General features: G+C 39.5%; 1 protein-coding gene across 1 annotated transcript in view; it reads left to right on the top strand.

Moving 5' to 3' along the window:
- Positions 1 to 353: 353 nt before the first annotated feature.
- The window catches only part of pcsk2 (proprotein convertase subtilisin/kexin type 2), a 70,532-nt gene continuing 48,521 nt past the window's right edge, over positions 354 to 22,364 (top strand). Inside the window, exons 1-5 of the mRNA XM_084392025.1 lie at positions 354 to 659; positions 2,982 to 3,086; positions 11,626 to 11,739; positions 12,110 to 12,218; positions 13,299 to 13,336. Coding sequence (XP_084248151.1) covers positions 486 to 659; positions 2,982 to 3,086; positions 11,626 to 11,739; positions 12,110 to 12,218; positions 13,299 to 13,336 — 540 coding nt within the window. The 5' untranslated portion in view covers positions 354 to 485. The remainder of the gene's footprint in view (positions 660 to 2,981; positions 3,087 to 11,625; positions 11,740 to 12,109; positions 12,219 to 13,298; positions 13,337 to 22,364) is intronic.

Raw genomic sequence — 22,364 nt, 5'->3', positions numbered from 1 at the left:
GCAAAAACAAATTTTCGTGTATAAACTGCACGATAAACACAATGCGTGCTATAGAGACGCATATAACGAGAACGGGTTGATTTTGAAGTCTCGTTTACAAACTGAGGAACGCGTCTAAATTATTTTGTTATTCTTCATGAATATCCGAGCCTGGTAAACTAACCCGAGTCGGATGGAGGAATTCTCCAGGGTGCTGAAAGTACAGCATCACTTCATCCACACTAGTGAGGGAGTGAGAGAGAAATCAGCCACACCCGCTTCTGCTTATTGGGCATCTTTCCGTGGAACGTCACATGCAAAACAGCCACACGTTTATGCCGATGAATTATAGATTAAAGGGAGGCTGAACATGCAGATTGGGTTCCACACACACACACTCATGCACCGATGACTGAGGACAGAGATGCGTCCTGACGAGCCTTGCTGAAGCGATCTCCGTTTGACAGCGTTCACTCACACACAGCACGGAGAGAGAAACACACACGATGCGTTTATTCTTCAGAGATGTGGTTCTCTTACTGCTCAATGCACTGGTGCTGATATCTGCAGCAGGAGAGGAGCTCATCTTCACCAATCATGCTCTGGTCCAGCTGCACGAGGGCTCGGATGGAGATGCTCACACTCTTGCCCTGGAGAACGGCTTCGGGAGCGCGAGGAAGGTATGCGCACCAGAACGCCTTCAGAACTGGCGTGTTGATGCATGCATGCTTAAATAAGGCTCAAAGGCAGGATTTATAATCATGCAATAATATAGAAGCATATGCACACTCGTGCAAATATGAGTACACGGTGTTCTTGTTTACATCAGAAACAAATCAACTGGAATTAAGTGCTACATTCATTCTGCAAAATATAGACTCGGAAGTTGAGAGGTACATCAATTTACAAAGTCATAGTTTATTGTTTTTTAATGGTCATATGGTCGGAATTAATTTTCGGAATTAATTATTATTCCTACTGGAACTGCCAAGGGATAAAAGAAGAGCACTTTAAAGAAAGACGTGGAAATAATATAACTTGAAAATAGGAATTTCAATTTATCCAGTATAGGATTTTATTTAATTCTTGGAGGGCATGTATTTGATCGTATTATGATTTTTGACTATTGGAGATTGTAGATATACAATTATGCAGGTGATTATCATAACATTACACAACTGAATCACATCATTTCTTAGGTAAACCTTTACTTGAGTGCATAAGACTGACATGACGGCTTTATAATCATCACATGACACATGATATTAATATGAAGGAGGTTTATGCATGTTAATGACACTTGTCATTAAGTGTCATGCGCTCAGTTATGTCATTTTTAATGCAAAGATGACTTTGTTTGAGATGTCTTTGTTATGACAACTTGACATAAACCAATACATCATAACCTGTCATAAATGTGTCATAAACATGACAAACATAACAGGAGCAGTAAGAAAATGACTGAGAATTACTCTAGTGTAAATAGTAAACATATCCTTCATCTGACATCCCAATGTTTATTTATTCGTCTCCATAAAGAGCCGTTTATCACAGAACAGAGACTTGATGAGCTTGACAAATCAGCCTTGTCAAATGTCAAACATCACTGGTGTGGAACAGAGCTTCACGTGTGGCCGTGCATCGGGATAACATCTTTCAACTTATTATAGAGAGAGAGAGAGAGAGAGATTTTATTCTTCTAATTCATGCACTCTGAACCAATTATGGTCTCTTTGAATGATGCAGTTCACTGCTTTCTTTGCACCTTGATGAACAGTGTTTGGACTCCGGGATGAAACCTCTGTTTGTGGAACGAGTGTCTGGAGATTTTATTTGACTTCAATTCCATGCTCAGAATTTCACAATCACAATTTGCCTTGAACTTAAGAACAAGATTCAATTGAACAATGACAGCCTGTGAAAAGATATTGTGGGAAGATGAACGATTAAGAATACATAAAATATAAATGATAGTGTAAATACAACAAGATATCTGAGTTAAAATTGAAAAACACAATACAGATGCCAAAATATAGATTAGATGTAACGGTTTCAGAGCCATAGGATGAAACTGGATCTGAATGGTATTCTTAATATTCCATGTTAAGTGCAATGAACATGCCTTTGTAATACAACTTAATCTTGTTTATTATCATGAAAAATAATGCAACATATTTCCTCAATGTTAACTTATTAGGATTTACAGTGAATATTAGTTGGTGTCACTCAGACCAGGTTTAGTACATCAGTGGAAGCCAATAAAGTTCTTGCCTAAAGTTAAAAAAGTGTCCGTTTATAATATACAGTAATACAGATCATATGATCATTTCTGTGGGGAGCATTAGTGGCATAAACATCTTACTTTAATTTTTGGTTATCTACACTGCAAAATATGCTTTTCTTACTTAGTATTTTTGTCTTGTTTTCAGTACAAATATCTAAAAATTCTTAAATCAGGAAGCATTTACTAGATAAGTAAAATGACATAAGAAATTATATCTTGTTTTCTGAGAGAAAACAAAATCTAAATGAAGTGAGTTTTTGTTTAAAACAAGCACAATTATCTGCCAATGGGGTCAGAAAAATTAAAATGGAAAACAAGCAAAACTTCACTCACTTAATTTAGACCCCCCCCCCCCCCCCCATTTTACTTATCTAGCATCTTGATTTTATATATTTTTGATATTTGGACTGGAAACAAGACAAAAATAAGAAAGAAAAGCATTTTTTTGCAGTGTAATATTTGCATGCACAAACAATCTCAACATCTTTTTTATGCCCAATTATTAACACATTTTCATGCTGATGAGTGTACGAGTGTCAGTTTATTAATTCACATTAGCGGGACGAAATATTAATGTGTGACCATGCAGATGCTCTGTATTTTGGCCTTTGAAAACATTACATTAAATCCATCATACTCAAGTGCGTGGACTGGGTTTGGTGTATTCCACACTTCTCCAGAGCTCAGACTCTTCTAACACACGTCTGTTTCATTTCAGCTTCCCTTTGGTGAGGGGTTATTCCACTTCTACCCACGGGAAATCCCTAAAACTCGTAGGAAACGCAGCGTTCACCACCTCCACCGCCTGGCGAACGATCATCGGGTAAGACCAGCATCTCACAGCGTGTGTGTGTGTGTGTGTGTGTGTTCCCATAGAAACAAACCCAGCCATTGGGAAACGACCGCTAATCTGATGCCAGATCCATTGCTTGTATGAGTTAAAGGCTAACATGTCAATCAAGTTTTTGGCTTGATGTTTGAATGTATTATGACATTATGCAGTTTGAATGAGGTTATATTTGTTTTATTTATGAAAATGCTTTGTTCTGATTCTGGATGCTGATTGGTCAATGCAGTGCTAAAATGCACAATATAGTCACAGCTCTGATGCGAAACACGTCAGCGTTGGTTTACATGGCTGTCATCCACTGAATTGTATTATTTCAAATTATGCTTAATGGCAAATTTGTGTCAAGGTCATGCTGTACTGTGTGTCACGACAATATCAGTGTTTATATCACATGTAGCACGACCTCTCAATGTACAGCATAAGAAATACATAATGTATGTTTTAATGTCAGCATAAGATGAATTGCACTTTAAAAAGTTGAGCAAAGTTGATTGATTTGGGACATAAAGTCCCAACAGCTGGCAGCTCAGACAGGAGGACACATGTTTGCTTTGTTTTTATGCTTTAGTGTGAACATCCAATAAATACCAGTTATTTCACTGACTTAAAACAGTGGAATATACAGTACAGACTGTACTCTCTGTTTGGAGCTGAGACTGCTATTTCATAAAATAAAATGAGCCATAAATGAACCATAGATGGTTTTTTGAGACAGAAAATGTGAAGATTTCAATCTGTAAGATTTAAGCCTATAATCATCCTCCATAATCCTGTGAGGCGGTACAGCACCAATGGGAACTCGCATGAGAGGATCTGTTCAGTTTCTGCACTTTTAATAACTAAACAGCTATTAATGTTCAATTGTGGGTTTGAGGAGTTGAATTATTTATGAGTCTGTTCATCAGGGCTGAACCTCTCGAAAGCATTGCTCCGGCTAAAGTGTGTTAACTCATCCGCCAAACCCTCAACATCAACATATTGAGCTGCAGTCATCGTTCGCAAAGATCTTCGAAGCGTGAAGATGCATTATATTAAGTCATTGCTAGTGAAAGCTTCTCTAGACATCATGCAAACAAACCGATTTCAACTTGATTCACGTAAACACGTTTCCATGTGTTTCATGTCTTCCACTCTTCACCATCCAATCATTTCCCGATTAATAAAAGCAAGCATTTTTTCCTCATTGATTATCATGTTCCAAAATACATCACATTATGGAAGTGAAATGTCTTAAAGGGGTGGTATGCCCTTTTCACTAATGTAAAATAAGTCTCTGATGTCCCCAGAGTGTGTGTGTGAAATCAAAATACCCCACAGATATATTTATATAGCATGTTAAATTTGTCACTTTTTGAGGGTGAGCAAAAAACGCACCGTGTCCCTTTAAATGCAAATGAGCTGCTGCTCCCGGCACAGAGGGCGGAGCTTCTCTCTGTGTGTGTGTGTTAGCAGCTCCAATTACCTCACACACACACACACACACACTGAACATTTCAAAAACTTTTAGCCTTTCATGTTTAAACCGGAGTCAGACAATGATGGAGAGACTCAAGAAGAAGTGACAACATGCAGAAGCAACAGGACATTTCTGAATGATTAGTTGATGAATTTATGAAGGTTATGTGTAGTTATCTTCTAGTCATTGATTAGCATATTCTGTCTTGATAATCTATAAATCGTGTTCTGGGGGCGGGGTTTATGTAAATTTAGGGTTAGTGATGTCACTAACCGGCGAAGAAGCTCATTGTAGTTCCTACCAGCTATTCGTTGTAGTCCTTAAAACGTGATTTCTGGAAAAGCAAATATCTCCCTTTGCTTTGAGCTTTGAGCGCTATAACTTTGCAGATGTTGTTTATGCTCAAACAGCAACATTACACACTAACTAAAGTTAGAAAAGTCAAATCATAATCAGTGGTTGCGTCCGACATCGCACGAGTTGGTACTTATTTTCAATAAGAAATTACTTCACGGCCGCTAAAATGTGTGTAGTATGAATGTAATCCGGGCGTTATACATCCGCCATGATGTCAATATCATGTGACCTGCCAGCACCAGTGCCATTCATAAATCCTCTCCTGTGGCCTCCTGGGATAGTAGTGTCCATCGTCTCACACTTCAAATCTCACCGGAAAAGTGGGACTTTCCCTACTCTTTTATGAGTACTGTGAACTCAGACACACTTCTTTTGTCACATACTGTTTTTTGCCTACTATATAGTGGGGAAGTGTGTGATTTCAGACGCAGCCAGTGTTTTATGTTTAATTCAATTCACTTTAAACAAGAAAGAAAAAGCTCACCGATCACTAATGTCTGTTTCCATCAATCACTGGATGATATCTCTGAAAACTTCCCCACTTACAGTTTTGATTCAATTAGAGTCCGTTCCATTGACCAGGGTAATCAATTCAGAAATGACAGTCCCATCATATTTCATCCATTCATCATCTTGACAAATGACACGCGTCTCATTAACAGACTGATGTGCTTTAGCTCGGCCGGTCTTTACTGATGGACACAAGCTAAAGATGGACAGCAGGGGAAAAACAAATGCAAATGCTAATAATAAAAATATAACCGACTATAAAATCATGCTATTACAAAAAGAAAAAAAGCTTTTGCAAAGGAGAAGAATAAAATATGCTTGCAACATCTTTTGTTGTTGGCATCAAAGGTTTTGTGTCCTTTGTATCAAACTATACTGTATTTTGGTGAAAATGATTGATTGAATTTAGTACAAATACATTGCAAAACCGATGGTAACTTGTAATTTTTATCTTAATTAGCTATTACATGCAATGCATACGAAATAGTTGTTGGTAAATCAATGTATTTAGGTGTATTCACTGATTTTAAATCATATTTTTGACTTTCTCGGTGTAGACAGTGATCCATACGTGAACAAAACTACACAAAGTAAAGGAAAATATGACCCAGACTACATTAAATACAGGTTTATTGCAACGGGAGAATAAACATTGTGCTGGTTTGAGCGTGTTTCGGGATGCGAAATGCATGAAACCTTTGAAATTCAAGAGACATTTAGAAACCCAAATGTACAGCTTTTGTTTGTGTATTGTTGGGCCTATGCAGTTTGTTGTCAAATAATGAAATATCAATGTTTGATTTTAAGGACATGACCCAACATTGTTCAAAACTAATGTCCAGGAAGTAAATCCGATCCCTGGAGCAAAAGCATCCCAGTTTGTGATGGATTTACCTCAACTTTAGGCGCTTTAGGCGCTATTCAGGCAAAGAGTCTTGGAATGACCCTGGAACGACCCTGGTTTCTCCATCGCCATCATTTCCGGCTCAAGTGTTGTGTGTATTCTCAGAGCGCTGTGTATTGATCTGTGTCCTGTTTTTGTGTTCTGCTCATTCACACGCTCCTCTCAGGCTGTTTACACTGAGACGCTGGTAATATTTGCTCTGCTCTTCATTTGGACAGTCTCTCTCTGTCGTGTAACAGCGTTCTTCATCACAACTGTCCGTGTCGGATCCTTTTCCTTCCGTAATCAGACATATTTCCAAAGCAAGTTACATTTAAATAAAGGATTGCATAGATGAAAATAGAAATATTTAATAAACATTTAATAAACATTAAAAATAAAGGTTATTTATTGGCATTTGTGGTTCTATGAAGAACCTTTAACATCTATTGAACTTTTCCATGCACAAAAAGTAGAAAGAAGTTCTTGGTTTTAGGGTTTAGGGTTTAGGGTTCACTTTCTGGAACACGAAATGGTTCTTCAATGGCATCGCTGTGAATACCCACTTTTGGAAGCTTTATTTTTTTATTTGACTTTTTTTAATTGAAAACAAGGAACAAGGGGTCATCATAGGCGTTGTCCAGACAAAACAATTTCCATACACTCTTTGAATTACAATAACACACTTATCCGTACACAATACATTTATCCCAATACTTAATACATTTTTCCAAATGAAGTCTAACAGTAAATGCAAGTCTCTCCATACAGTACATTTCGTTTACAATTTCCATTTGCAGCTTGCTAAAAGTATATATCACTGTTTACAACTTTAGGTACTTTAGTACAATGTCAAAGCTTTATTTTTAAGAGTGTGCTGCACTCAAAAAAAATGTTTGGGTCAAAATGGACAAACCCAAACGTTGGGTTAAAAATGTAATTTAAAAATGTAACCCAACGGCGGGGTTTGTCCATATTTGACCCAAAGTTGGGTTGAAACAGCCCAGCAGTTTTTAGAGTGCATGTGCACGATAAGAGCAGGAACTTGTGCTAACAAAGCAGGGTCCATTTTTTAAAACATTTTCTTCCAGCTCATCTAAAAGTAAAGTATTTGTTCTGTCACTCTTCGTATCGCTCTGGGTTTGGGGTTTTAATTCAACAAGTGGAGCAATTATCACACACTTCACCATTAAAGACACGTTTAAATTAGCATGTGTTCTGAACTTTAGGGACAAAATTAAGAAGGATATTCACGCAAAGCCCCACTTACATTTGCTACCTCAGAAACACTTGTATTTTCTTTAGGGAACGCAAATCTGCACTGCTTGTTTTCTCTCCTGGATCAATCATTTCAACTAGTATTTTTCTAATTTGAAAATAAGTCTCTTCGGATAAAGCGGTCTTCTAAATGAATGAATGCATTAAAATATGATTGCGTATGAAGATCTGTCTGTAAAGGGGAAGGACAGTGTTCAGGGCGATGCACGTATGAAGCGTACGGTGCCATTTTGAGAAGCAGCAACATCTGAGTCACGGGTTTGTCAGATGTGAGGAGATAAGACAGGCTGTTCTGAGCGCAGTCCCACCGGAAACACCACGAACACACACACAGAGACGCACGATAGAAACAAAGGGTTAAGAACATATGCCTGAATGCCCCTTAATCAGGAAACATCATGAGTTCTGGTGTTTTTTAAGGATCACTGATGCACAATGCAACTGATTGCGAAATTGGTAAATGAAAGGTACTGTGTCCTTCAAAACCCATTTACTGTAGTGTAGTGAATTTTTACAATAGACCCAACCGACCCATAAACCCCTGAAGCCAATTTATTCCTTGTACCCGTCACTTTCCCACCTTTCAGCTCAGGTTCGCTCGACTCAATTATCATGTCCTTGAATGTAGTTCCTGGTAGAGAGAGAATTTCTTCTCATCTTTTGCAGAAAGAAGCACATTGATAGACTACTGTGTTTTGTGCTAGGACTAGAATCTTAAATCATTGCATTAGTGTTTTTGTTTTAATAAAAGTAATATCATGATATACATTTCTCCTGGACATATGAGGAAAAAGTTTCGTACTGTTGTACTGCCAATCTGTGGACAAACCAGTGAACAGGTTCATTTCATTTGATTATATTAATATTTTAGCTGGAACTTGTTGGATGCATATTCAATTAATAAGATTATTCATAACAAACTGAGTTAAGAGATTCAAAACAGTAAAACGAATTATTACTGTCGAGTTCTGACGGCTGTCACAGTCGGCTGACGCAGAGATGAAATAAAGCTGGACTTAATCGCAGCAGCTCAAAAACATGACCAGAACAACCAACTTCATGCGATGTAGACCTAACAAAGACTAACAGAAGACAGGCTCAGTATACAAACACAAACCAATGACCGAAACGAGTGACAGGTGCAGTGCATTAAACAATCAATGAATAACCATGGAAACAAAACTCTAACACTGGCAACAGACCAGGAACTCAAACTCAGACAAAATGTGACAACAGCATCAGTTTAATTCTTTATAAAAATGAACAAGTTACTTGATAAGGCCACTAAATTAAAATTCTACATTTCTACTTTTACTTGTCATATCGATCACACTAAGTCTGTATTGTTTTTTGTAGTCTGCATGATTACTTTTAATCATCTCTATTAAGATACAGAGATTAAGCACAATCTCAAGTCATATTTATCTATAATGCATTAGAAATAAGTTTATATTGGTCATAATTATCATACTTGTACTACCACATGGTAAATTCACAATTAAATAATATGCTGGACTCTTTTGCCCAATATGCTCTGTGCATCTTAGCGTGGCCCTTATTTGCACCAAAGCACCAAGTACGGGTCATGTGTTGTCTGATATCATTTATTTGAATGACTCTGAATGGCAAGTGTGTGTGTTGATTTACTGCCACAGTGGATCGATGGGGTCAAAGAGCTCTGACCTCTCATGGGTCTCCAGCAATATGAGTGATGCTGTAATATATTTGCATGACTGAGAGATATACATACACTTGCAGACAGCTTTGTGTTTTTGAATTAGTGATGCACGATATATCGGCCAACCAAATCGGTATCGGACGATATATGAGAATTCATAATGTTATCGTTATCGGCCTGATTCGAAAATTTGGCCGAAATATTAAAGCCGATAAATAATGGGTTATTTCCTTCAGCCGAGACACTTCAGATGCCACTGTTGGAATTGCTTGAAATATGATTGGAATCACTTCAAAAAAAGGAAAATACAGTTCAGTGCAAATCTGCCATGTCGGCTACATACAATTATAATGACAACATTATAATTGTGTGTTTGGGACATGACTTTTACTGGTGAGATTTTTGTTTTTGTAATCAGGCTCTCAAAATGTATATAAAAATTTGGATTTAGATTTATCGGCCAATATATCGGTTATCGGCTTTCAAATATAAAGAATTATCGGTTATCGGCCCAAATTTTCATATCGGTTCATCCCTATTTTAAATGTTAGCGTTTTAGTCTTGGTATAAAGATTGTATGGATGTAAAGGTGCAAAGTAACAATTTGCCAGAACTATACGTTTCATAATAGACTCTTATACTGTATAAGGTGGGGAATCTCAGCTGCTCATGAAAATAATTAATATGTCATCAGCTTGCAGTGTTTTAAGCATTAAAATGTTCTCGAATCTGTGTGCGTTCACACTCGTCGATACAACCGAGATCAAAATGAAAAATTCGTAAGCAAAATGGCCGTGAAAATGAGAAATGCTCGTTTGCTGCTAGTGTTTGTGTTGTCTGGAGGGCCGGTTCCTCGCGCCATCAAAGCGCTCTCTGAGACCGAGTGCAGACTTTCATCTGTCTTTATTTCACATGCAGATGTGAGAGTGTAATTGGGGGTTTCTTTGTCTGCGAGGCCTGGCTGACGTCACGCTCTGGTAGTGACGGGCTTCGGGGGGTTTCTGCGGTGTGGAGGTGAAGGGTCTCGCTGTGAAGTCTCTCTAGTGTGATGCTTTAAAGGACAGCGATCCGACCATGAGTAATCCTGCACTTTGAAACTCTACGAGCTGTGAATATTGTGCTCTGCTGTTTGTGTACTGATAAGACCTCATGGATGATCACCAGCAGATGTTGTGTTTCGGATGTTGGTGTCCGCAAAAGGCTTTTTAGCGCGATTAGAGACTTTAGATACAACTTAATGAATTTGCTTAAAGAGATAGTTCACTTTGAAATTAATTTTTTATATGTTTTAGCTTACCTCAAGGGCATCCAAGATGTAGGTGTCTTTTTTTTCCGCAGTAGTTTCAATTTTGATATTTTTAGGTCAAACCGTTCTTGTCTGTCAGTCATATAATGCAGGTCAAGGTCACTGTCTCAAAACACAAGCACAGAGTCCAAATTAAAACAATTCCCCATCGTCCAAATGAAACAATTCCCCATCATAAGTACACATTGATGGCCTAAGACACGAAACGAGCGGTTTGTGTGAGAAAACGAACAGTATTTATATCGTTGTTATCTCTTGAAAACAGCACACGTCCAAATGATCTGACGGCGCGGGCGGGTATAGATATATACATAGATGTCGCCTTGGCTACGGTTTTGTTCCAATGAACTGCAGTAGCGAAGGCGACATCTAGTGTATACATCTATACCCGCCAGCGGGCGGGTATAGATATATACACTAGATGACGCTTGGCTACTGTTTCGTTCCAATGAACTGCAGTAGCCAAGGCGACATCTATGTATATATCTATACCCGCCCGCGCCGTCAGATCATTTGGACGTGTGCTGTTTTCAAGAGATAACAACGATATAAATACTGTTCGTTTTCTCACACAAACCGCTCGTTTCGTGTCTTAGGCCATCAATGTGTACTTATGATGGGGAATTGTTTCATTTGGACGTGGGGAATTGTTTTAATTTGGACTCTATGCTTGTGTTTTGAGACAGTGACCATCGACCTGCATCATATGACTGACAGACAAGAACGGTTTGACCTAAAAATATCAAAATTTAAACTACTGCGGAAACAAAGACATCTACATCTTGGATGCCCTTGAGGTAAGCTAAAACATATCAAAAATTAATTTCAAAGTGAACTATCCCTTTAAAGTTTCCCTGTAGTCACTCAAAACTTATCTTTGATCAACTAAATGACATATTTGAATGTTTTTTCCTGTGAATTTTAAAATAGCTTGAATGTAACTCTACAGTATTTGTTGGATGTAACACGGTATTCACGCATAGAAGTGTGAGTCTGAAGCTTGAAATCCAATGAAATCCAAAGTAAGTTGCCTTTGTTTTTCAGGTGAAAAACGTGTTTCCTCAGGAGGGTTTTGGCCGTCAAAAGAGGGGCTACAGAGAAATCAGTAACTTTGACGTCAACATGACTGACCCGCTTTTCACCAAGCAGTGGTATCTTGTAAGTAATTATTGTTCATGATGTCTTCATTTTATTTGACCTTCAGCATAGGAACTGATTGTATTGCATTAGTCGGGAATCGCTGACGGCTCTTCATTTAAACGCTTTTCCTCATTAGCCATCATCGAAACACGTTGATATCTTCTTTATTTCTCCAGGGCTTATCGTGACAGGCGTCCCTGTCTGTTTTGCCCTGGAGAACGTTCTTTAATTTAGTTTGTCAGTTATAAACACTCCACAGCAGGGTTTCAGCGAAGTGTAATATCTGTGTGACATTTATTTTCCCTTCCACGCCTCCTCCCTCATGACATCTAATTCTCAGTGCGTTGGATGCTCAGCCCGTGTGACGCTTTCGCTATTGTTTGATTAGATAAACACAGGCCAGGCGGACGGGACCCCGGGGCTGGACCTGAACGTGGCAGAAGCCTGGAGCATGGGCTTCACCGGCAAAGGAGTGACCATCGCCATCATGGACGACGGTGAGCGAAGCCTAAACACTGTCGTTGTGTGAATGAACGGCCAGAACACATTAAGAGTTTTCTGTTTTCAGTTGAAACGGTGTCGTGTTAGCGGCTCCTAAGTTAATAACTAAAGATCTTTGCAACGGAAGTCAATCAATCAAAACTAACTTTAGCTGGACAATAACTTTATTCTAGAGCTGCTGTAAAGCCAAAACAATTTCTGTTACTGTAATCTCCTATTATCGCTGTAAAGCTGCTTTGAAACAATCTATACTGTTAAAAACACTATATAAATGAAGGTGACTTGACTTGACTTGACATAGACCAGTTATATATGAGTTAAAGTGCCACTATTATGCTTTATTGGATATTTACTTTCATGTAGTGTGTAATAAAGCTGCTTGAGAGTGTAAAAGGTCTGATAAGTTGAGATCAAAGTGCAGATAAATGGAGTTTTTGTCCCCTAAAAGAAAGAAGTGATTCTGAACTGAAACGAGTCATCAGTGATTTAGTCTCACTTCCTGATGAACCTGTGTAGGTTTGTAACTAATTTGCATAATGCCAGCCTCTGGTCTTGATTGGCTGATCAGCGTCTCTTAACCCCACCCTCAAACACTGTAGTTTATCAGAGAGTTTGGTTCGTGTTGTTCATGTGGAGAAGACGCTGTTTTCTGCTGACAAAGCAAATCCACTTTGATGAGATTGATACGGTAAAACCCTCGCCATCGTTACTGTTCGTATCACTGTGATCAAGAGCTGAGATTCAGATATGATAATGAGCGTTTGCTTCTGACCAATCAGAGCAGAGCAGCTCTCAGAGAGGCGGGGCTTAGAGAGACTGAATCCTTGATGGAGGCGTTTCAGACACTGAGAGAAAAGAGCTGATGCTGCAGTGGAGATTATGAGTTAAATAAAGTGTTTTTTTTTTTACATTAGATAGATGTAAACCTGTTTTGAGACTCTGAAACAACATGAAGAACCTTTAAAATAGCACAATAGAGGCACTTTAAAGGCTTGATAATGTTTAGTATTGTTTGCTAATTTCATCATGTAAAGATTGAATGGCCAATAACGTACTATTTTGACATCACCTTGCAGGCATTGATTATCTACATCCAGATCTCGCCTCAAATTATGTAAGTACTTTTTTCATTTAATCCTCATATTTAATATTTATATAATATTTGAAGTAAATTGTAAGTATTGTAAAGACTTTGCAATAAGTTCCCATTTGTAATGCATTAACTACATACATAGTATGTATTCATTTTAATGAAAATTAGTTAATAAAAATACAACTGTACATTGTTAGTTCATGTCAGCTTGACATGTCCATGAAATAATAATAATAAAAGATACAACTTATGATTTCAATGTAGTAGTTAATGTTGAAATTAATATTAGCTAAGATTAATAAATGCTTTAGAAGTCTTTTTCATTGTTAGTTCATGTTAACTAATGCAGTTAACGACTGTTAACTAATGGAACCTTGTTGTAATGTGTGACCGTTGAAGCACTTTTAATCTGTGAAGTATTTATTTAGCTGAACTGGTTATTTAATAGATAAACCATTTTAATTGAATGCTCAGCAAACATTATTTTACTATCGTAGACACAGTTACAATGATGTGATATGACTCACATTGTGATATGAAGCTTTGGTCATGTCTAGAACTCAGATGAACTAGCTGGTTAATGTGGAGCGCTAAACAAGCAAACTCCTCTGTGGCAAAATAATGCGTTGTTTTCCGTTTCTCAACCTAATTAATGTTTAATGTTCATGCGGCTTATGAAGCTTTACAGCATGTAGACAGTGGAATAAATCCAGCGCATGGCAATGATCCCTGTTGTAAAGGTTTGCAAAGAAAGGCTTTCTTTTCTTCAAACAGATGACACATTTGCATCCTGTGCGCAATTAAATATGCAGCTAATGGTTGAGTTCTCTTCCCCGCTGAGAAGGGATTTGCTGCACCTTGGCAATTAAGAAATGCTGCCACACATCATACATCAGTGCCTTACTTGCATACAGTAGATCTCTTTCCATCTTTACTTCACCCTGTGTCTCTCAGAAGAGATGCACTATTTTCTGTCTGCCAGTCCTTCACGACTCTCGATAAATCAGGCTGGGGGAAGACATGCTAAAATACTCTTACAGTGTTTCCTGCACTTATAGTGAGTGGCAGTGTCCAGGCAAAGGCAATGATGTTTTAGTTATGATGTTTGGAGTTTAGAGCTTGTCAGTCTGAATTGAATGTGATGAAAGGAGGATTTGGTGCCACAAAACAAAACAATGTCTATAAATAGTTAATGCATTTTCCTTTTGTGTTGTCTTTACTAGTTGCACGCAGCAACAAAAAGATTCATGAACGAATTACTCTTATGACGAACCAGTTCTTTTTAATGAATCGTTTAAAGACGTTTCTCAGCGCGGATTTCACTCGATGTGTAGACGGCGTTTAGACTCCTTGTGGGGAATAATCGATGGTACGGCATTTGGTTTAAGTCTATGATTATATACATCCCACCTGTAAGTTCTTGCAAGCTGTGGTCTACTAAAAGCCTCAAAGGCATCAGGGCTAAAGAGAAGAGAACAAAGAGGGATTTTTTTAGTCTTCCCATTTCTACTCTTCTTATAGCTAGGAAAGCAGTGAAAGCTTCTCTTGTTGCCCTTCGACTGAAAATTACAACCAAAAGCCGCACAATGTGGCATTGTATCAGTATTTATATTCCGAGTTGTGTTGCGGTAAAGTTTTGTGTTGTGGTGCCAGTAGTTGTGTTGTGTCTCACCGGGTGTAACCATTTGACGTCATCGACGCAGAATGCACTGCGCACCTAAAATGGCGCCCCCATTGTCCAAAATATGTCTAAAACTATGTGGATTTTTTAAAATAAAAATATTTCTACCACATATTTTAGTAAGAGACATCATTTACGTTATATTAAGCCATACAAGTCTTAATACCCGGGGTTCCCTTTAAGAGCATACAATCTAGTGGAGGGGGCCCTAGCATTTAAAATGTAATTAATGACCTCAGTTGAGAGACCAGAATCTACGAGCTGTAACCCCTCAGGATCCAGACCCACAGTTTCCAGAGCTACTAGTAGCAGACATTTTCCATCCTGACGAACCCTCGCCAGAACTCCCGGGAGACTCCTCGGAGGTGAAGAGATCTGCCTGGCCAAACCTCTACCATATGGACTCCACTACTTGAGGATGGAGTCGCCAATCTCCGGGCCTCAGCCCCTTACTTTGCTCCCGAATTTAGGTGTCCAGGAATGTACACTGCCCTCAGGTAGAGCAGTTATCCTGTGCTTCTTGGGGACGAGAAAATAATGGCTTTAATGAGTTTCTTATTGGGAGGGGAACATGTTCTATGGTCCCTTTGTCCAAGAGCGTTAGCAATGGAATATGTATATATATCTGATCTGGCTTCACCGTAGTGGGGAGCATGCCATTGAAACGAGGAGGATGAGACTTAAACTGAATTCTGTAGTCGTATTCTATAGTCCATAGAACCCAAGGAGAGACGTTCGGCAGAAGAGGTATTTGTGAGTTGAGACTGGCTGAAAACCCCTCCGGAAACTGCTGTTCCACCAAACACCGGAGCTGGCAGGGTCGAGAGAGAGATGGGGCATGTAGGTCAGTACCACTCTCTCTCCCTCGAAGGGGCTCGCCAGTAAGGACTTGGCGTCAGGATTTCTTTCTCTTGGCTGCCTGGGACACAAAAACAGACCTGAGATCTCCTTAGGGACCGGAGGCTGCTGGACCCGGGTGAGGGACGAACTGCTGGAATCCATCAGATTGCTTCGTTTGCCACTTGAAACCAATTGACAGTGGTGTTGATCGTGTCGTCAAATAGGCCAGCAGAAAAGCTTTCTCTTTTTCCTTGATCTCTTACAGGTTTAGCCACAGGTGCCTCTCTGTAGCTACTCTGGCTGCCGTTGAATGGCCGATAGCGTGGGCCATATGTTTGGTATCTCGAAGAGACTGGTCTGTGGCTCGGCGGTGCTCTTTAACCGCGTTAGGGACAAGGCCCTTGCTGGTATCCAGTTCCTTCAGCAGGAACTCCTTTATGCCGCTTCATAGGCCTTTCCAACCAGTGCTGATATTCTACGGCACGGCCTGGACGGCAAGACTGGCCTTTTCAAAGATGATGCCAAAGCCATCCTGGTGGAGGTGGGAGGATGGAGGGGAGGGGACCATCCTGGTGGTGGTGGGAGGATGGAGGGGAAGGGACCATCCTGGTGGTGGTGGGGAGGAATGGACAGGGACCATCCTGGTGGTGGTGGGAGGATGGAGGGGAAGGGACCATCATAATGGAGGTGGGAGGATGGAGGGGACCATCCTAATGGAGGTGGGAGGATGGAGGGGACCATCCTGGTGGTGGTGGGAGGATGGAGGGAAGGGGAGGGGACCATCCTGGTGGTGGTGGGGAGGAATGGACAGGGACCATCCTGGTGGTGGTGGGAGGATGGAGGGGAGGGGAGGGGACCATCCTGGTGGTGGTGGGAGGATGGAGGGGAGGGGAGGGGACCATCCTGGTGGTGGTGGGAGGATGGAGGGGAGGGGAGGGGACCATCCTGGTGGTGGTGGGAGGATGGAGGGGAGGGGAGGGGAGGGGACCATCCTGGTGGAGGTGGGAGGATGGAGGGGAGGGGAGGGGACCATCCTGGTGGTGGTGGGGAGGAATGGACAGGGACCATCCTGGTGGTGGTGGGAGGATGGAGGGGAGGGGAGGGGAGGGTACCATCCTGGTGGTGGTGGGAGGATGGAGGGGAGGGGAGGGGACCATCCTGGTGGTGGTGGGAGGATGGAGGGGAGGGGAGGGGACCATCCTGGTGGTGGTGGGAGGATGGAGGGAAGGGGAGGGGACCATCCTGGTGGTGGTGGGAGGATGGAGGTAAATGATGGCATCAGCATCTGCGAACTCAGACGTGTGTAAGTACCGATCTTTTATCCTGCCAAGTATTAGAACACGATTGGTTAGATGTGAAGGTAATAAGTGACGTAACAATTGAGTCTTCCTGGCAGAACTTACTCTAAAGCTTTCATTTCCATTTATGTGACTAAAAAAGTGTTGTTTTAGTATCGATTTTTTGTTTAGTATATACTAGCAGTGTAACGAGACCCTCATGTCACGATTTGATACATATCACGATACTGAACTCACAATACGATATTATTGCGATACTCCAAGACATGATAAAAGGACAAAAAATTAACTGTTGATTAAAATGCTAAATTTGATATTACATTGTGTGTGTAAATGAATAGTCTTGGACTTGGTGCTGAAACCCAAAGCACAGGACAATAGAGACACCAGAATAACAATATTCATGATTCTGAAGCTGGAAATACTGAATTATTTTAGATGAATATGCTTGATCTCTGTCACTGACTAGATATATTTAAAATAATGTAGGACACTTTTTACTGGTAACATCAGACATTTGGCATTATCAGGACCCACTAATATCCCCCATTGCATTATTATACATTATATTCAACATTATATATAGCAGTTTAATGTAGTACTGACACTAAAACTCTGTAAACTTGAATTTATTCTCACAGCGTAATTTTAATTTTGGGTGAACTATCCACAATACATATTGTCACAATCCACAATACATATTGTTTCATTTTTGTATTGCGTTATATTGTGACATGATATATTGTTACACCCCTAAGTATATACAGTATTTACTGCGGAAGTTCTTCTTCCAAACCACTAAAATAGCTATCAATGAAATCTTAATGGAGTCGAAATGGGAGTCGGAACCAGAATATTTGACGAATGCTCCTCCGCCAGTGAAGTAGAGCTGTTACTGTTCTGAGACCCGCTGAGCTCTGTGAGCCGCAGGAGCCGTGGATGTGCACCACAGATGAGTTTAACCCAAAAATAACCTGGGTTTGACTGCGGAGGAGGATGATGTCTCCAGCCGGGCCCAGCTGAAGCATAATTCACCATGTCCTCCCCTGCTACTGTTTTATTTAGCATCAATTCCTCCCAGACATCCCCGTTACTCACCATTAGCAGCAGAACTATACTCGCTGAAAGACAGAATGTAAACGTTTGTTTTTGTGTGTGTGTGTGTGTGCCTGAAGGGTACGAGGTTAAAAATAGATTCAGAATAATTTTCCTAATAAGGACTAATGTGGGATGAGGAGTGAATTAGCATAATCGTTTGAAGGATTGTTTCCGACAGGGGACTGGATTTAATTCATCGCTTGCTAACTGCGGTCTCCAGGCGGCAGCCAAATGGAGACTTGCCAAAGAACAGACCGAATCACGCTCAGCTGCTGCTGAATTCACTGCGCTGTATGTGTGTCTTTCAACACGCTTTCCTCTATGGTATTCGGTTTCCATGGTGATTAAAATGATGTCATACGCACACACAAGGGTTTTAGAGCATTTTTTAAACTTTGACCTCACAGATGTAGCATGAGTGGAACTATTTAGTGAACATTAATCTAATTTTGTGCAATGCAAGAATTAAGTTTATTTTTCTAACCCCATTGGCAGATATTTTGAAAACAAAACTTATTATCTTAAGTCATTTTGCTTCTCAAGTAAATGAATCTTGATTTATGGATGTTTAGATATTTGTACTGGAAAGCGAGTAAGAAAAAAGCAATAAGCCACTCGAGGCTTTGCGCTACAGTGATTTTACGAGTGTATAGGGGTAATAGACCCTTGACTTCCCTTAATTCCCTTAATTGTGGTAAAATCATATACATATATATATCAGCCACCATATCGGTATCGGCCGATATATTTGTTAATGTTATCGTTATCGGCCCGATTAGAAAATTTGGTCGATATATTAAAACCATAATTAATGTATTATTTCCTTCAGCCGAGACACTTCAGATGCGCACTGTTCAACATGATGGTTTTGAATAGCTTGAAATATGATTGAAATCACTTCAAAAAAGGAAAACACGGTGAAGTGCAACATGTGCAGCAATCTTTCATATCGGCTACACAACATTATCATGAGAACATTAAAATTGTGTGCTTGGGACAGGGCTTTTAATGTTGAGACTTTTGTTTTTGTAATGTTTTGGCAGTTTTGTTTTGTTTTGTCTCTCAAAAATTATTAAAATAAATTTGGATTTAGATTTATCGGCCAATATATCGGTTATCGCTTTAAAATATAAAGAATTATCGGTTATCGGTATCGGCCCATCTTTTTTTAAATTGCCATTTAAATGGTGCATCCCTAATATACTGTATTTATAAATACATTGCAATTCAGAATATCACTATTACTGATGATGTTTTGAAGCACTGATGCAATTTCATGTTTTCGTCTTGCTCTCCATTAATGAAGTCTCTGGGGCAGAGAAGGATACTTCCTCTCCTCTGAGAGAGCTGAAGTGAAGGCCGACATGAACGGCAGAATCTGAATCTCCATGATTGCACTGATGGATTATGGGACACACACACTGCTGTAAAGCACAGGACTGATGTGTCATTTGTCTCTGGGAGCCGTTCGCTCTGGGACTGCTGTCCATTATCATGCTCTACTTTCTCTGAGTGCAGACTCTGAGAAACTGGACTTTTTTTCTATGGCAGGAACATTAGCTATAACCACCTATTTTTATGTGAATTTTGGGATATTGCGTTAAAAAAAGGGGATGGATACGGCAAGATGCGCATAAATTCTAATAATGCTCATATAGATGTATGTGCCCAATTGAAGTGGATACATTTTTTCATCCGATGAGAAGAAATGCACATAATCTATGATGGAAACACATTAGCAGAGTAAATCCCTCAAAACTCATGTGACTCTGCCTCAGCGTCAGCTGTGATTGGATAACTGGAGTAACCAGAGGACCAATGGCGTCGCAGCATCTCTAATGTTAGTTTGGTGTTTCTGAAACGCCGGAGTCGAAGTGTGTGATCAGAATGATTTGGTTTAATTCCCTCCAGAAGCGTCTCACACACACGAGTGTGTTCCCGAACACCAGCATCCGAACGCCAGAGAACATGACAGCGTTTACTGTGTTTCGTCTGACGCTCTGAGACACACTCGTTTATGATGGAGGGAAAAAGAGTCCGATTGCAGAAACTTACAGTTTTATTCCTGATATTTTGTGCCGATTTCCCAGGAAGTGATGATTTTGTTCTCTTGAACACGTGTTTTCTTATTATTTCTGTCAGGACCACTACCGTCAAATATGATTGACAATTAGCATACAGTTTGGATTGGCGGTATGGTTCTGTTCTGGGCGAGAACTAGCCTAGCATGGATAAGAGCAGGGAGAGCAGCAATAATCCCCCTTGGGGGAAACAGAACAGAACCAACATGAAAATTTGCAAATATATTTAATTCAAGATTTTAAAAGTACAACATATTCGATAATTGTTCTGATTCAAGGGGAATCAGAATGTCAAATCCTGACTGGGCGAGAGGAGGAGCTGGGGATGGAGGAGGGTAATCAGCTCCTGAGAACGCGATATCTGCTGATAATACTGAAGGAGCTTATATATGTATACGGTGATAGGTGTCGTATTCCTATAGGTAGATGTGGATCAGCTGATGCGAGCTTGACTAACGTGACCTGCCAGAACTAACGCTACGCTTGATAATTGTTATTAAAAAAATTCAGAATGATAATAAGGATAATAAAGTATCATTCATAAAGTTCATCATTTCTGAGGGGAAAATAAATAAGCATGTTTTGGCAAATATAAATGATACTTGTTTCTGTTATTTGGTACTTTGATGTTATGTACATGTGATGTGACTGTCTACCAGTTAAGAAGGGATTTCACATGGCATGCATTTGGCTTTTCTTAATAGTTAACATTGGGCTTATGGTCAGAACAAAATAAATTCTTGTTATACTTTGTCATAAGAATATTTCTCACCGATGGTTCCACTAGGAGACCAGCTGAATTTGGATGAACCAGTGAATCTCAGTTTTCTCAGTTTTGTCATCCCTATGAAAACCTTCCATCCTCCGTTATCTTCTCCAAACACGTCATTAAACCGGGCCTCGGGAACCAAAGGCCTCCCTTTTGTCTCCCACTGAGTCACTGGTAAATGCCAGGCTGAAACCTCATCAGCCTGGAGCCATCGACCACACAAGTGAGCCATCTCTTCAACTCTGGCCTAATGAAGGCCACGCTCGGGCCGTATGGTGAGAAACGCTGTGAAGACCTGAGATCATGAGCATGGGGAAGGTTCTGCATGGTTCTGCTCTGAAGAGGGCATTTGTTGATTTCGCTGGCTGAAATGATGTGAAATATGTTTACAGCTCCTGCAGCTTGCCAGGTTTATATGGGTCATATATACTGTGTGGCAGTGGATAGAGAGATTTATACTGCGGTAGAGCCATCACTGTTTTACACTATTTATAATATCGATCAAAAGTTTGGAATAATTAAGATTTCTTGTTTTTGAAAGGAGTCTTTCATGATCACCAAGGCTGCATTTACATTTGATCAAACATTCAGTAAAAACATTAATATAGTGAAATTTAGAAATGTAATTTATTCCTGTGATCAAAGCTGAATTTTCAGCATCATTACTCCAGTCTTCAGACTCACATGATCCTTCACAAATCAGTATAATATGATGATTTGATTATCAAGAAACTATATTATTATAATTTTATTATCAATGTTGAAAACAGATTTTTTTACTTTCAGAAGTTTGGGGTAAATAAATAAATAAATAGGCCAATTTTATTCAGCAATTATGCATTGAATTGATCATCAAATAATCATGAATTTTTAGTTAGTAGCAAAAACTGTTTTCAGCATTGTTATAAGAAGAATCATTATTACTAATTTAGCACCATTAATAATGTATGAATTCGGGAGGATCATGTGACACTGAAGACTGGAGTAATGATGCTGAAAATTCAGCTTTGGAATAAATTAGATTTTAAAATATATTCACATAGAAAACAGTTACTTTAAATTGTAATAATATTTCACAATATTATTGTTTTTACTGTATTTTTGATCAAATACTTGCAGCCTTGGTGAGCAGAAGAGACTTCTTTCAAAAAAAAAACCTTACACATTATTGGTTCATTGAATTTCTGCATATATATATATATATACACCATTACTGTGACAAAACGACTCATTTCAGATTGTGGTCATACACCCACACCGACCTTTTCTTCCTCATGTCTCT

This window comes from Rutilus rutilus (genome assembly GCF_951802725.1).
Source record: "Rutilus rutilus genome assembly, chromosome: 20".
NCBI lineage: Eukaryota > Metazoa > Chordata > Actinopteri > Cypriniformes > Leuciscidae > Rutilus > Rutilus rutilus.
This window is presented reverse-complemented; position numbering and strand designations above follow the sequence as displayed.